Below are 12,113 nucleotides of genomic sequence, written 5' to 3'. Positions count from 1 at the left end.
TGGAGTTCGTCGTCCTTTTCTTCCGAAGGTGGTTTCGGAATTTCATTTGAGCCAGAAGGTTGTTCTTCCGGCGTTCTATCCTCCTCCACATCCTGGTAAGGAAGAGGAGAGGCTCCATAGGCTTGATCCTCGGAGAGCATTGAGCTTTTATATTTCCTGCATGTCCCGGGTCAGAGTGGATGATCAACTTTTCATTGGTTACGCTGGAAAGCATTTGGGACAAGCTGTGACGAAACAGACTTTGTCTCGTTGGATTATTTTAGCTATCTCCGAGCGTTACCGCTTGGCGGGTAAGGACCCTCCGGCTGGCTTGCGGGCCCATTCTACCAGAGGAGTGGCTGCGTCTACTGCTCTGCAGAGGGGAGTTCCTATTTGTCACATCTGTGATGCAGCCACCTGGGCTTCAGTACATACTTTTGTACGTCCCTATTCCCTTGATTCCATCAGAGGGCAAGATCTGGCCTTTGGCAAGGCAGTTCTCTATTCCGCAATTTGATTAGGCATGTTAAATTTGTATTCTAAATTCTTTCCCACCTCCTTGCTTGGTACTGCTTTGGGAGTCTGTCATAGATATGGAATATGTCGGAGGACCCAATCCCCTCGAAGAACAAGTTACTTTCTTACCTGGTAACGTCCTTTCGATGGGATGGTCCGACGACGTATTCCATATCGCACCCTCCCTGCCTTCCCCACTGCAGAATTTCTTTTGCGATTGCAGCTTGCGTTCCGCAAGGCCTTGTGTGTCTGACTGGCAGAAAACTGGTGGCACACGTTCTGGGAAAAAACTATAACTGGGGCTATGGGCGTTGTGCGTCCTACTTATCACATCGGGTGACGTCAGCCGTTGGAGGAGGTCCTCGGGGACGGCGCATCGACGTCATCGACGCAGGACCCAGACGCCAAAGATTTTCCGAAGCAGCACAGCTGTGGACATTACCTGTCATAGATATGGAATACGTCGTCGGACCATCCCATCGAAACAACGTTACCAGGTAAGAAAGTAACTTGTTCTTCTCCTAATCCAAAAAGGTGCACTATGCACAAACCAGATAATCTTGAGTGCCAAGGTCAAGCAGGTGGCAGACGTTGCACTGTAACTAAATCCTAACACCACCTAACTCACACTAACCCCTGCCAACATATCTCTCTCATCATCACGTCTCACAGGGCACTACACATCAACACGAGCCATATCATCTTTTCACAGCATGCGCACTGATTCTCACAAACCACTAGCGTTGTGCACATATTGAACACTGCTGCATACTGTTATTTCTTGTCTTCTTGGCAATATATTATATGTTTGTTTGCAGATCACCTGCTGGCCATTCCTCATTGTTAGAATGCTGATGAATGTGGGAGACTGACAGCTCATGGAATGTTAGGTGAATCGGGTGGATGTTAAGGTAGTTCAACGGGTAGCCTTCTCTCTGGCAAGGGAAGGCCAGAGAGAAGGCTACCCGTGACTGAGCTGACCGAGCGTCACCGGCGTGTCGGCGTGTTACGCTGGAGCAGACATTTGCCCTCATTGTACTATTGTACATGCCAACCCTGTTCTATGCATTTATACTTGCCTATATGCCCATACTTGCATTTCGATGTTTAGCGTTGTCTGGTGCATGTGTTAGCAGCACTTCTGTCCTATGCATATGCCGCTTATGATATGCTGCACGTTGGGCTACAAGCTTGTAAGACCGCGACTCCCCCTTGATTCTCCCTCTGTGATGCTCAGATAACCTTAACTGCACTTGCCTAGTCATCGTAATCCTCCAATCTAATTAATCATGCTGCATTTGCGAGTGTCCGCTTCTGCTCATTCGAGCTGCTCACTAGTCTGCCCACTCTCCCCAGAGTCACACTCGTGTACCGCGTATTCGCGCACTACGCACTTTACACAGTATCATCATTACTGTATACTAATATCACAACTTGCGTGAACTTCCTGCCATCAGACTCGCCGCTGTGCACCTCGGCCCTTTTCAATCGGAATAATCTACCTATCAGCAGACTCATGTTGCATGTGAACTTCCTTATTGAAACTACCTTAACTTGTTAAATGCCTAGCCACCAGCCTCATGCGTTGAATAACATATGTTCCTGCCATCAATTTGTCTATGTGAACACTTAGTCACCAGCCTTTGCTGCTCTGCAGTCCTATTTCTGTAAAGGAGATGGTCATGTTAAGCTTGCTAAGGAGGTCCCTTGCTAAGTAGGCCCTATTACTACAGTACCATTCATGCTTAAAATCCTTGACAAAATGGCATATCTACAAATCCAACAATATCTAGAACATCTCTTAGGAATCCGACAATCTGGTTTCAGACCCCAACACGGAACAGAAACCGCATTGGTTGACCTTAAGATACAAATTGACGAGTTGAGAGACCAGGGCAAGACAGCACTACTGCTGCTCCTTGACCTCTCAACAGCATTTGATTTAGTCGACCATGAGATTCTGTGCAAACACCTTGAGTCGGCCGCACACTTTTCCCAAGAGGCAATAGGCTGGATTCAGTCCTTCCTCAGTAACAGAACAATGCGAGTCTTCTCACCGTTAGCAGCTGCTGACCCCACGCCCATTGCCTGCGGCGTGCCTCAGGGCTCCTGCGTCTCACCCACCTTGTACAACATCTTTACAAAGCCCCTTTTCGATGATCTCGATGGTCTGGGTATCACCTACACGAACTATGCTGATGACACCCAGATCCTCATCCCGTTGACGGGGGATTATGATAAGGATTTGGCCTTTGTAAACAGAGTGCACGTCATCATTCAGGCATGGATGGCCTCACATGGACTATGCCTGAATGTTGACAAAACAGAACTCCTCATTCTTGGTACCTCGGCTAATATTAACAAACTTGGCCAAAACTACTCATCATTTGTAATTGACCACAACATCATCGCTGTGGCTAAGGAGGTAAAAACCGTGGGTTTTTACCTAGACTCCTCATTATCATTCAAAAAACAGGTAAACGCAATGACCTCCGCCACTGCCTATACCTGTAAACTCATCCGAGCAGCCAAACCATTCCTAACCCCCAATAACTACATTACCCTGGCTAGAGCATTGATCTTATCTAAGATGGATTACTGTAATGCCCTTTATGTAGGCAGTAACAAATACATCATAAATAAGATCCAAATCCTACAAAATAACGCCCTAAGAGCAGCCCTAAGTATCCCTAAGAAAGCCCACATCTCAGATACCAGAAGATCTGTTAACTGGCTCTCCACGAAAGACAAGATCGTCCTTTAATCTGTCTCCCTGACACACAAATGCCTCCACGACCTGGCCCCTAAATATCTTGCAACGAGATTCTCTAGACAAGCTTCCCACACCCCTCCAGCAGTGCCAATTCCAACTTACTACTAGTCCCAAGATTCAAACGGACGTTGACAGGAGGGAGCAGCTTCCCTGTCAAAGCAGCAATACATTGGAACTCATTACCGCCACCTCTAAGGAAAGACATCCCCTATCCTCAGTTCAGGACGAATATTATCCAACGGATGAATGACAATAACTAATACTCCCTGGTATCCCTCATGCCTGGCCAGCCTATCATTATTCAAATTGGCCAGTATGATCTCCAGTAGGTTTGAATGCTCAGTGTACTCCTGCTACTTTCTTTGCTATTATGTTATTGCCCTAGATAAAAGTGTCCTAGGTATTTGTTACTTATCCTGTCACTGTGTCCCTATTGTAACTCCATGGGACATTATCTAATATGCTATATGTAACCAAGCTATACAACCCTCTTGCTACTCTCACGCCTTTTTACCCTTTGGGTTATGTGCGCATTATAAATAATAAAAACAAACAAAAAAACAAACAAAACAAAAAGGAAGGTCTGTCTTTAGGATTGCCAGTAGTGAGAGCTAATTTCCTTGGGTTGTCTGGGGAATCAAGGAGGGCTGTTCATCATGGCATCTCATGGTTTGACACAGCTTAAAGTCTTATTAAGTTGTTAAGTAGTACTGCAGGGAGGGAATTCTGTGAAGGATTACCAGTGACAAATGGTGTTTGCAGTTCAGTAATTGAGGGGTGCCTTCACCCAAGACGTTCACTGTAGTTAAGTCGTGGGGCATTGTGGCTAGGGAGCGTGAAGTGATCTAGGAGTGGAGTGTCACAAATGGTTAAGTTCTGTTAAAGAACCCGCCTAGTTCGTTCAAGACTGTTTGATGGTGAATATAATCCTCAACACCTAGGCCATCATGTCACCCGCCCCCGCATCACCTCACTTGTTAAATGCCCTCTACTCCCTGCCACCCTGTACAGCTGTACTCCTCTGTATCCAACACCTGCGGCTGTATATCTGTTCTGTTAACTCTGAAAAGCACTCTGTTGCTTCTCGGAGCTAGGTTCACACTCCATAAATACCATAATAACAATAATGGTGGTGGATTTGTGTGTGCATCGCATGTGTTGTGTATTGTTTCCCTGAGGTACAGTGTGCATGCTTCTGGGCATTATCCATCTGACTCGTAATGGGAAGGAGGTGTGTGGTGTCTGCAATGATACTGGTAGCATGAATGTTTGCCGTTTTTGTTATTTGTATCATTGGCATTACTTGTTCCATAGGTAAAGGGAAGGAGGCGCTGTATTTCATATATCTGGAGGGAAGGAGGTGCGTTGTGTCTTGTCTTTGTGGCAATGTATTATATGTTCGTTTGCAGGTCACCTGCTGGCCATTCCTCATTGTTAGAATGCTGGTGATTGTGAGAGATTGACAACTCAAGGAATGTTAGATAATTCATAACATGTTAGTGTTCTGAGAAGGTAGTTGAAACCTGAGCTGAGACACCCGAGGATGGCCGGTGGGTGTGCCCCTGTTACTAACTGGAACCTGTAACTATGTAATTTAAAGCTATGTACTTTTCTACCATGGAGTCTGGAGCCATCTGCCCTGATGTCCTTTTCTGGAGAAGTTCACTTTATAACGCATCCTTCACAAATATCCCTCCAGTCTTTATACCTTGAGAAAAGATACAAATATACTGCATTATACAAATGTACTTTTTCTAAGCACTTTGTTAGGAGGGCTAGTTCAAATATTTTTTCATAAAACTGGTATTGTTTTAATTGTTATTTAGGAATGATTTTATGGTTGTCATTTTGTGAAATAATCATGTTAAGAAGTTTATCTTTCCTTTTTAATGTAGTAGTGTTCCCAGTTGAAGGATGGAGGTGGGTAGTAACTGAAACTATTGGCCTAGATGTATGTGTTACTCATTTGCTAATTTTAAGTTTCCTGGGTGGTTTCACTGGTGTGATAGATCATGTAGATATCTCATAAGTCTGCTCATGTGTCTATATTTTTGTTAATTCTCTCGAAAATCCTTCTCCTGCTTGCCCTCTTGTGCTGTGATAGGAATACCAATGTGTGAACCGTATATTATATTGCTGTTAAAAATTGTAATCTTTTCTCCATTACTTCATGACTCATCTGCTCTCCCTCTCCCTATGCTATTCTAGGCCCTTGTTTGGAAAGGAGGAGTACAGAGGGGCCTAAAAAAAGAAAACGGAACCGGTGAGTTATACACAGGCTGCCCTGTCTTGGCACTCGATCAGTTACCAAATAGCAGACATGGAATGGAATAACCTCGTTTAATGTTTTTCTTTCAATTCTTCCCGAGTGTTTCTCCTCCCAAACTAGGCTGTTAAACAGCAGTGGTGCAAGGATTTATGTCAACTGGGATAAATGGGTATTTTGGCACTGGCCCCATAGCATTGGGGTAGAATTTCTTCTTTCAGGCCCAAATTTGTGCCTCCCCGCCCCCCAACTGATGGCACGTTAGACAGTCTCATAAAGCTCCCATCGATCGTGTATTGCTGATGTGTGGCATGAGAAATGCTGCCAAAATTCTACCTGAATAAATCTTGGAAAAAGCAACAGTTCCAGTACTTGTATGGGCATTAAATATGCATGTTGCAGACATCTGACAAAACGCTGCGTTTAATTGCTAAGGTACGTAACCGATTTTCTAGCTGTTGTCTTCTTTTGGCAGCCTGGGTTTGTGAGTTGGGATTGCTGGGTGCAAGAATATTGATGGCGTTAGGGACAGTATGTGGCTGGGGTGCGTTAGGGTGGAGGGTGGTTGTAGGAAAGTTGATGGGGTCATTTAATGTTGCACAGGGGTTAAGTGTTGCAGTAGTGTGCTTTGTGGTGTTGACAGGGTGAGCTGATGGAGTGAAGTGGTGAGGGTAGGCAGTAGCATCAGGGTTTGAGATGATGGCTTGAGGGCTGGAGGTGGTTTGGATGTATGGGTGAGGTTATGTCAGTGCAGTAGATTGGGTATGGTTGGGCAGGGTGTGTGGGGTGCGGTGGTGGATTTAAGCGAGATAGCGAGCTGCTCTGGTGAGATTGATGGGTGAAGAGAGGTTAGGATAGGGGTGATAGTTGGTATGTGGTTTGGGTTGGGTTGCTTGACATGCTGTCGTGACATTTCAAGGTTTGTGGTTCAACAGGTGTGGGGAGCAATAAGAGGCACAAAGAGGTTGTTCATTCTTGGATAGTCCCATGCTGAGCTCCCCTGCTCTGCTCCTGTGTCTGCGTGTAACAAGTGCCTCTACTGGGTCTTAAAGAGACATGGCCTATTACAATAATGGCCATATATCTGACACTAAAACGTTTGCTCAGCAGGACACAGCCGTGCAGGGAAGCAAAACTGATCCACATTAGCCTCCGAAATGGCAACCCTTTCTACCTATAACAATGCTTTTGGTTCACCTATATCAGCAACAGTTTGCACCACCTAAGCGGGCACAATCCAAACATGGGAACTCGTCATGGAATACTACCGCATTCAAGAAAGGGGCTCAGGAAAGGCCAGTGGCACTAGGGAAATGAACTTAGAATTTCTCTATACAAAACAAACTGCTTGGGACGGGTGGTGGATCCCCTTTTCTCCCTTCTGCCTAAAAGAGATCATAGGTTTAGACATAAGCACATCTCAGTGCTTTCATGGGATGTTTTTGCAGCATTTCTATCATCTATATCCTGTGTCTCCTTTCCTTATTAAATTGTCAATTGGTATGAGAGAAGTGGTGGGTCATGAATCCATTTTCATTTCACTTTGACTGCTTCTTTCATGGCCTGACTTAAGGAACCTTCTATATGTCAATAGAGAATAATGAATGCTTAAAGTGTACCTCTCACAGGAATGGGAAACTTTCAATAACTCTTTCAAATATTCCTCTTTGCTATACTCAAAAGCTGTATAACATCATTATGAGGGGAAAAGAAGTAGAGGATCGAGTTTTCAATTAAAGTTAAAGTACATATAGCTATTGATCTCTGTAATTGGCAAAGCGTCATATCACAATCCATTTCTTTGCATAATTTTATGGACTTGGAGACATTAAGGACTTTTTTGCTTCTTTGATTAGTTATAATCCTTTTGTGATAAAGAAATCTGAATTGAAGGGAAGTGACTGAGAGAACTTAAGTGCAGCATAGATATTCTCTAGTCCCCAGTCTCTGTACAGGTTTGCATCTGATTTGGAGCCTGACACCAAGCAAAACTGGAACACTGGCTGCACAACTAACCAACTAAAATGAGATTTATCTTTGGAACTGGAATCCATCAAGCTGAGTCTGTTGGGGGCATAAGCATGTTTCCCGTATTGCAGATCTAGTGCATTAAACAGGTGCATATGGAATCGATACTGAATGAAAATCCTATAAATAAAAACCATATTTAAAAAGACCGAGTAACCACTCTGAGCGTTCTTTCTAAATCAACTGTCACGCTCCTGCCGCACATGAGTGTGAGCAGGGGCTAATGGGCATCGAGCGGCTCGGAAGAGGGGAGACACAGGTGTCCAAAGTAAGTGTTTTCCGATTTTGACTTGTGATTGTCTGTGTGTGTCAGTGTGGAGGAAGGGGTAGAATGTTTGTGGCGTGTGGAAGGAAGGGGGAGCAGGTAAACGTGACTGTGTGAATATTTGCTTCTCTGGATCAGTGTGTTAGTGGTGCCGGTTGAATGTAAATGCTTTGAGGAGAGGCGGTAGAGGAAAGGAGAGCTTCAGAGGTGAAACACCCCAATTTCAGAGAGAACTCGCCAGTGTGGGAGAGGGAGAGGGGAACCGCTTCCGAAAGTGGTTGGGGGTGTGAAACGCCCCGCCCTCTGCAGTAGTGTGATATTTCTGCTTTTGAAGTCTGCAGAAAAAGCATCTGAAATAAATAACCGGGCAAGTTAAGGCTTCCATGATAGTTTATGTATTAACGTTTATTATGTTGTTACCTTAACACCATTATTTCTGATGTTTGTTGACTTTAGGTTTTACGACGTTTAACCTGAACTCTTTTGTAAAATGTATTTCTTTTCAACTTTCTTTTTACGGATACTTCATTATTGATTCTGAGTGTTTGTTGTAATATTAGGGTGTGCTGTGGGTGCATGTAGTAGAAGTGTGTTTGTGGTATAAGAGCATGTTGTATAACAGCATGGGACTTGAGAGTATGTTTCGTAAGTGTGCATGCTGTAAGTTACTGTGTTGTAGGAGTGTATTTCGTCAGATTGTGTATCATAGGTGCACGTGTCATAGGAGCACGTGTCCGGAGTAGGTGCCCTAACAGTGTGTGTCGCAAGAGTGCGAGTCATAGTGCATTTCATAGGTGCTTACGTCCTAGGAGTATGTTTTATAAGTGTCTCATAGGAGCGCATGACATAGGAGCGCATCTCTTATGAGTGGGTGTTCTATGAGCATGCGTTCTAAGGGGGTGCATAGTAAGAGTTTGTGTTATTAGTTTTCATATACAAAATGTTAATCTTACACATGTGTAGGGTTTGAATATAAAATGTACCTCCATTCTGCTCATGCATTGTATAACTCCTATTTGTATGAAAGCTCACGTTAAAAGTCAACTTTAACTGTAATGTGTGTGTTTATTACGTCTTAGAGGCGTATGGGACTTCTTCAATTCGCACTTTGATGTAATATGTAGCTCCTAAGAACTTACACAAAAGTATGCCGCTACTTTACTGTCGGTTTCAAAAGATATAAATTGTGTTAAAACTGACATTAAAATCTGCTGTGACTTGCTTTTGTGAGTATGTTAATTGTATAATATACAAACTTTATACGGTCTGTGTACAGTTCGTATGAAAGATGGCATTCATCCTGTGCATGCGCCGTTGTGACGAATTTGAGGATGGCTTCCCTTTTCCTCTAGGGGAAGACCTTTTTCATGGTGCTAGGGCGGTGCATCCACAGTACAATAGTCAATTATGGCATGACCAAACCAGGACAGCGGTTAGGTTAATGGGGTAAAACGGGGATGCCTGCTTGCACCACTTTTATACTTTTTGTGTCAAATTTTGATCAAATTTTTATCCGTAAAACACAATTATCTTGAAACTTAATCCAGCAGGCCTAAAGCAAGGCCTTAATTATGCAGAGAATGTTCTGGAAGTAAATAAACTAAAGCTAAACAAAGTCAAAACCTAGATTGTGATCTTCAGGGAAAAAGAAGAATCCAGTAAAATGGGAATTCAAAGGGAGACCAATAAATATAGTGGATTTATACATCTATGTGAGATAAAAATTTCCAAAGGACTGCCTCTGGAAGGAATATATTACATATCAGGTGGACAGTGCGAAAATTAGTCTCCATGGCTTACAAAGGTTCTATTTTAAAAATGGTTCCCATAGGCTTGATTAATGTTTAGAGGTTTTTAAATGCAAGGTGGTAACCCAGATGTTGTATGGTAGCTAGATCTGGGGTTACAGGTCTTGCATGTCTCTGTAGGTTGTCCAGTTGCATTTTTGCTGCCAAATTTTAGTGCTGCCCTTGGATTGTCTGAGCAGTGCCCTATGAATAGCACTGGGGATTCCAAGTATTGAGTCTTTGGCACAAGCAAGACTGCTGGTCTATTTTACTAAATTGAAAACGAGTGATTAAAAAAACTCCAAATTTACAGTTAGGACTTTCAGTGATAGATGGCCGTTCGGAGACGCATAAGCCGGCCTTATATAAAATAGGTTGTAAACTCTGGGACCAGCTCTTAGCCAGGAAAGGGCAGATTAATCCATATCAAGCTAAAGCTGAAATCAAAACCTGGTACAGAGACAGATCGTTGGTAGTGGATGTAAAAGTAGTGGATGTAAAAAAACTCCAATCACTACCTTCTCTTACAATCTGTGTAGTGTAAGGGGTTCCTGTCTGCAACAGGCCCTATCTCTAGCCTCGGACTCACCAGAGGGGAGAATACCTTTAATTATGTACTGTCTCAGAGTTTATTTTCAGTCTGATCAAGTATTTGGATCTGTCCTTAAAGGTGAGTCTACTTTTAGGGATTTTAAAGAAAGTTAAGTTTTACATTTTAAATTATGGAATGTTTAGTATGTTTAGTTTATTTGATAGGGCCAAGTTTTGCCTTTCTTATATTTTATGACTAGAAAGTTTTGGAACTATGTAATGTGTGCTGCTTTGATGTATTCAATGCTAATGGAGGAATCAGAATACATTTTACAAAGAGAAATAGTCCCCCTCAGGGTGGTGCAGTGAGGGAGGATCACATGGGGAAGGAACCCCTCTATGGGATTGGGGAGGACCATCCTCGGAGATCGCAGTATGACTCTGCTTCAATACTTAACCCCTTCTCAAACCCTAAAATCCCCTTCCTCTCTCTGGATAGAGCCAATGTTTTTTGTTGCTGAGTCAGTCAGCCCAACAGAAATGACAAGACTGAAAGACCAGAAAGCACAATCTGTTATACATATAGTTTTGAAACTGTTACTGTGAAGGAAATGACCAAATCGAAGAGTCACTTGGGAGAAGCAGAGTAAGCGGTCTAACTTCTCAATGCGAGTGATTGTCCCAAAGCAGTGCAGCAATCTTAAAGGATAGTTCCGGGACTTTTTTTTTATTGTCCCTACGGTTCGGCCATGTGTTTTTAAGCATAAATCGGTAGATCGTAGAAAACTTTCCTATGGACCTTACCCGACTTTTCGTCCATTAACGCACTCGAAATCAGCCGCCATTTTCTGATAATCCTATCATTTCCCCCCATCGCCCTGGCTCACCTGCTTTTGCGGCACTAAATCAAATCCCCCGCCCCTGAAACAGACTTTATCAAAACATTCATATTCCCCGCCTCTATCCGTGACGTGACTGTGCTGCGTAGGCAAACGCGCCCAGGCGTCTTCTACGCGACTACAAACAGAACCCGGAAACCAACACAGATCAGCTCACAACACAGCGCGCCACAATTGGGAATATGAAACTGTACTTTTAAATCAAACCGCAAGATTGTAAATTTGGTAAAGTACATTTATTTGACATCAAATGTTTAGAGAATATTCAGCGATTTGCATTTTTATTTGCTCACGTTCCAAAAAGTTTGTTTTGAGGCACGCGATGTTCCTTTGCTGTACACAGGGTCTTAGATCATCTCACAATACAGCGCCACAATTCGGAATATGAAACTGTGGTTTAAAAGCAAACGGCAAGATTGTCCATTTGGCAAAGTACATTTATTGGACATCAAATGTTTAGAGAATATTCTGCGATTTGCATTTTTCTTTGCTCTCGATCCAAAATAGTTCGTCTTGAGGCAAGCGATGTTCGTGTGCAGTACACAGGGTGTTGGTTTACGATAAAATAAGCTCTTCGGTCGCACTGATAATCGCATGGCTGTTCCAACAACGAGGCACTAGGCCACCACAACGGTCTGTATGTTGCATCTAGCCGTTAGTACCGCGTAAGGGCATACTTGTACTTGGCGATCGTCCCATAAAATGGTCAGGGTGCTAACGTTGTTCACGCGGAGAAGCAACTGGCGGTTATAAAAGCCATCCGCCGGTGTCTGGTACTCGTGACACATACAATAATGAAGGATTACCTGTTTTAAAAACATAAAAAATGAAATTAGTCTCACCATCAGATCTTTATTAAAATTATTCATTTTATATATTAGGTCGCGAAATTATTTCATAGCTAGGACAGTGCAACTAGGTATTATACGTCAAGGGGGGGGCTGTAGGATACTGAGACAGTCCCCCAGTGCAGGGGTTGACAGGGAGGCAGTGCAGGTGGAGAGTGGAAGGGCCCAGGACCGAGGTCGCAGACAGTGGACCAGTTGTAGCAGGGGAGAGGGAGAGAGAA

The 12,113-nt window shown here is 43.5% G+C and overlaps 1 protein-coding gene across 2 annotated transcripts in view; it reads left to right on the top strand.

Annotated features, from left to right (window-relative positions):
* ZDBF2 (zinc finger DBF-type containing 2) overlaps positions 1 to 12,113 on the top strand; it is a 326,002-nt gene that overhangs the window by 148,964 nt on the left and 164,925 nt on the right. For both annotated transcript variants that reach the window (XM_069615579.1, XM_069615580.1), the window contains one exon: positions 5,477 to 5,531. In XM_069615579.1, coding sequence (XP_069471680.1) covers positions 5,477 to 5,531 — 55 coding nt within the window. The remainder of the gene's footprint in view (positions 1 to 5,476; positions 5,532 to 12,113) is intronic.

The sequence above is a fragment of the Ambystoma mexicanum genome, chromosome 9 (assembly GCF_040938575.1).
Source record: "Ambystoma mexicanum isolate Mex_15411 chromosome 9, UKY_AmexF1_1, whole genome shotgun sequence".
NCBI classification, from domain to species: domain Eukaryota; kingdom Metazoa; phylum Chordata; class Amphibia; order Caudata; family Ambystomatidae; genus Ambystoma; species Ambystoma mexicanum.
Note: the sequence above shows the minus strand (reverse complement) of the source record. Positions and strands in the feature narration are given on the sequence as shown.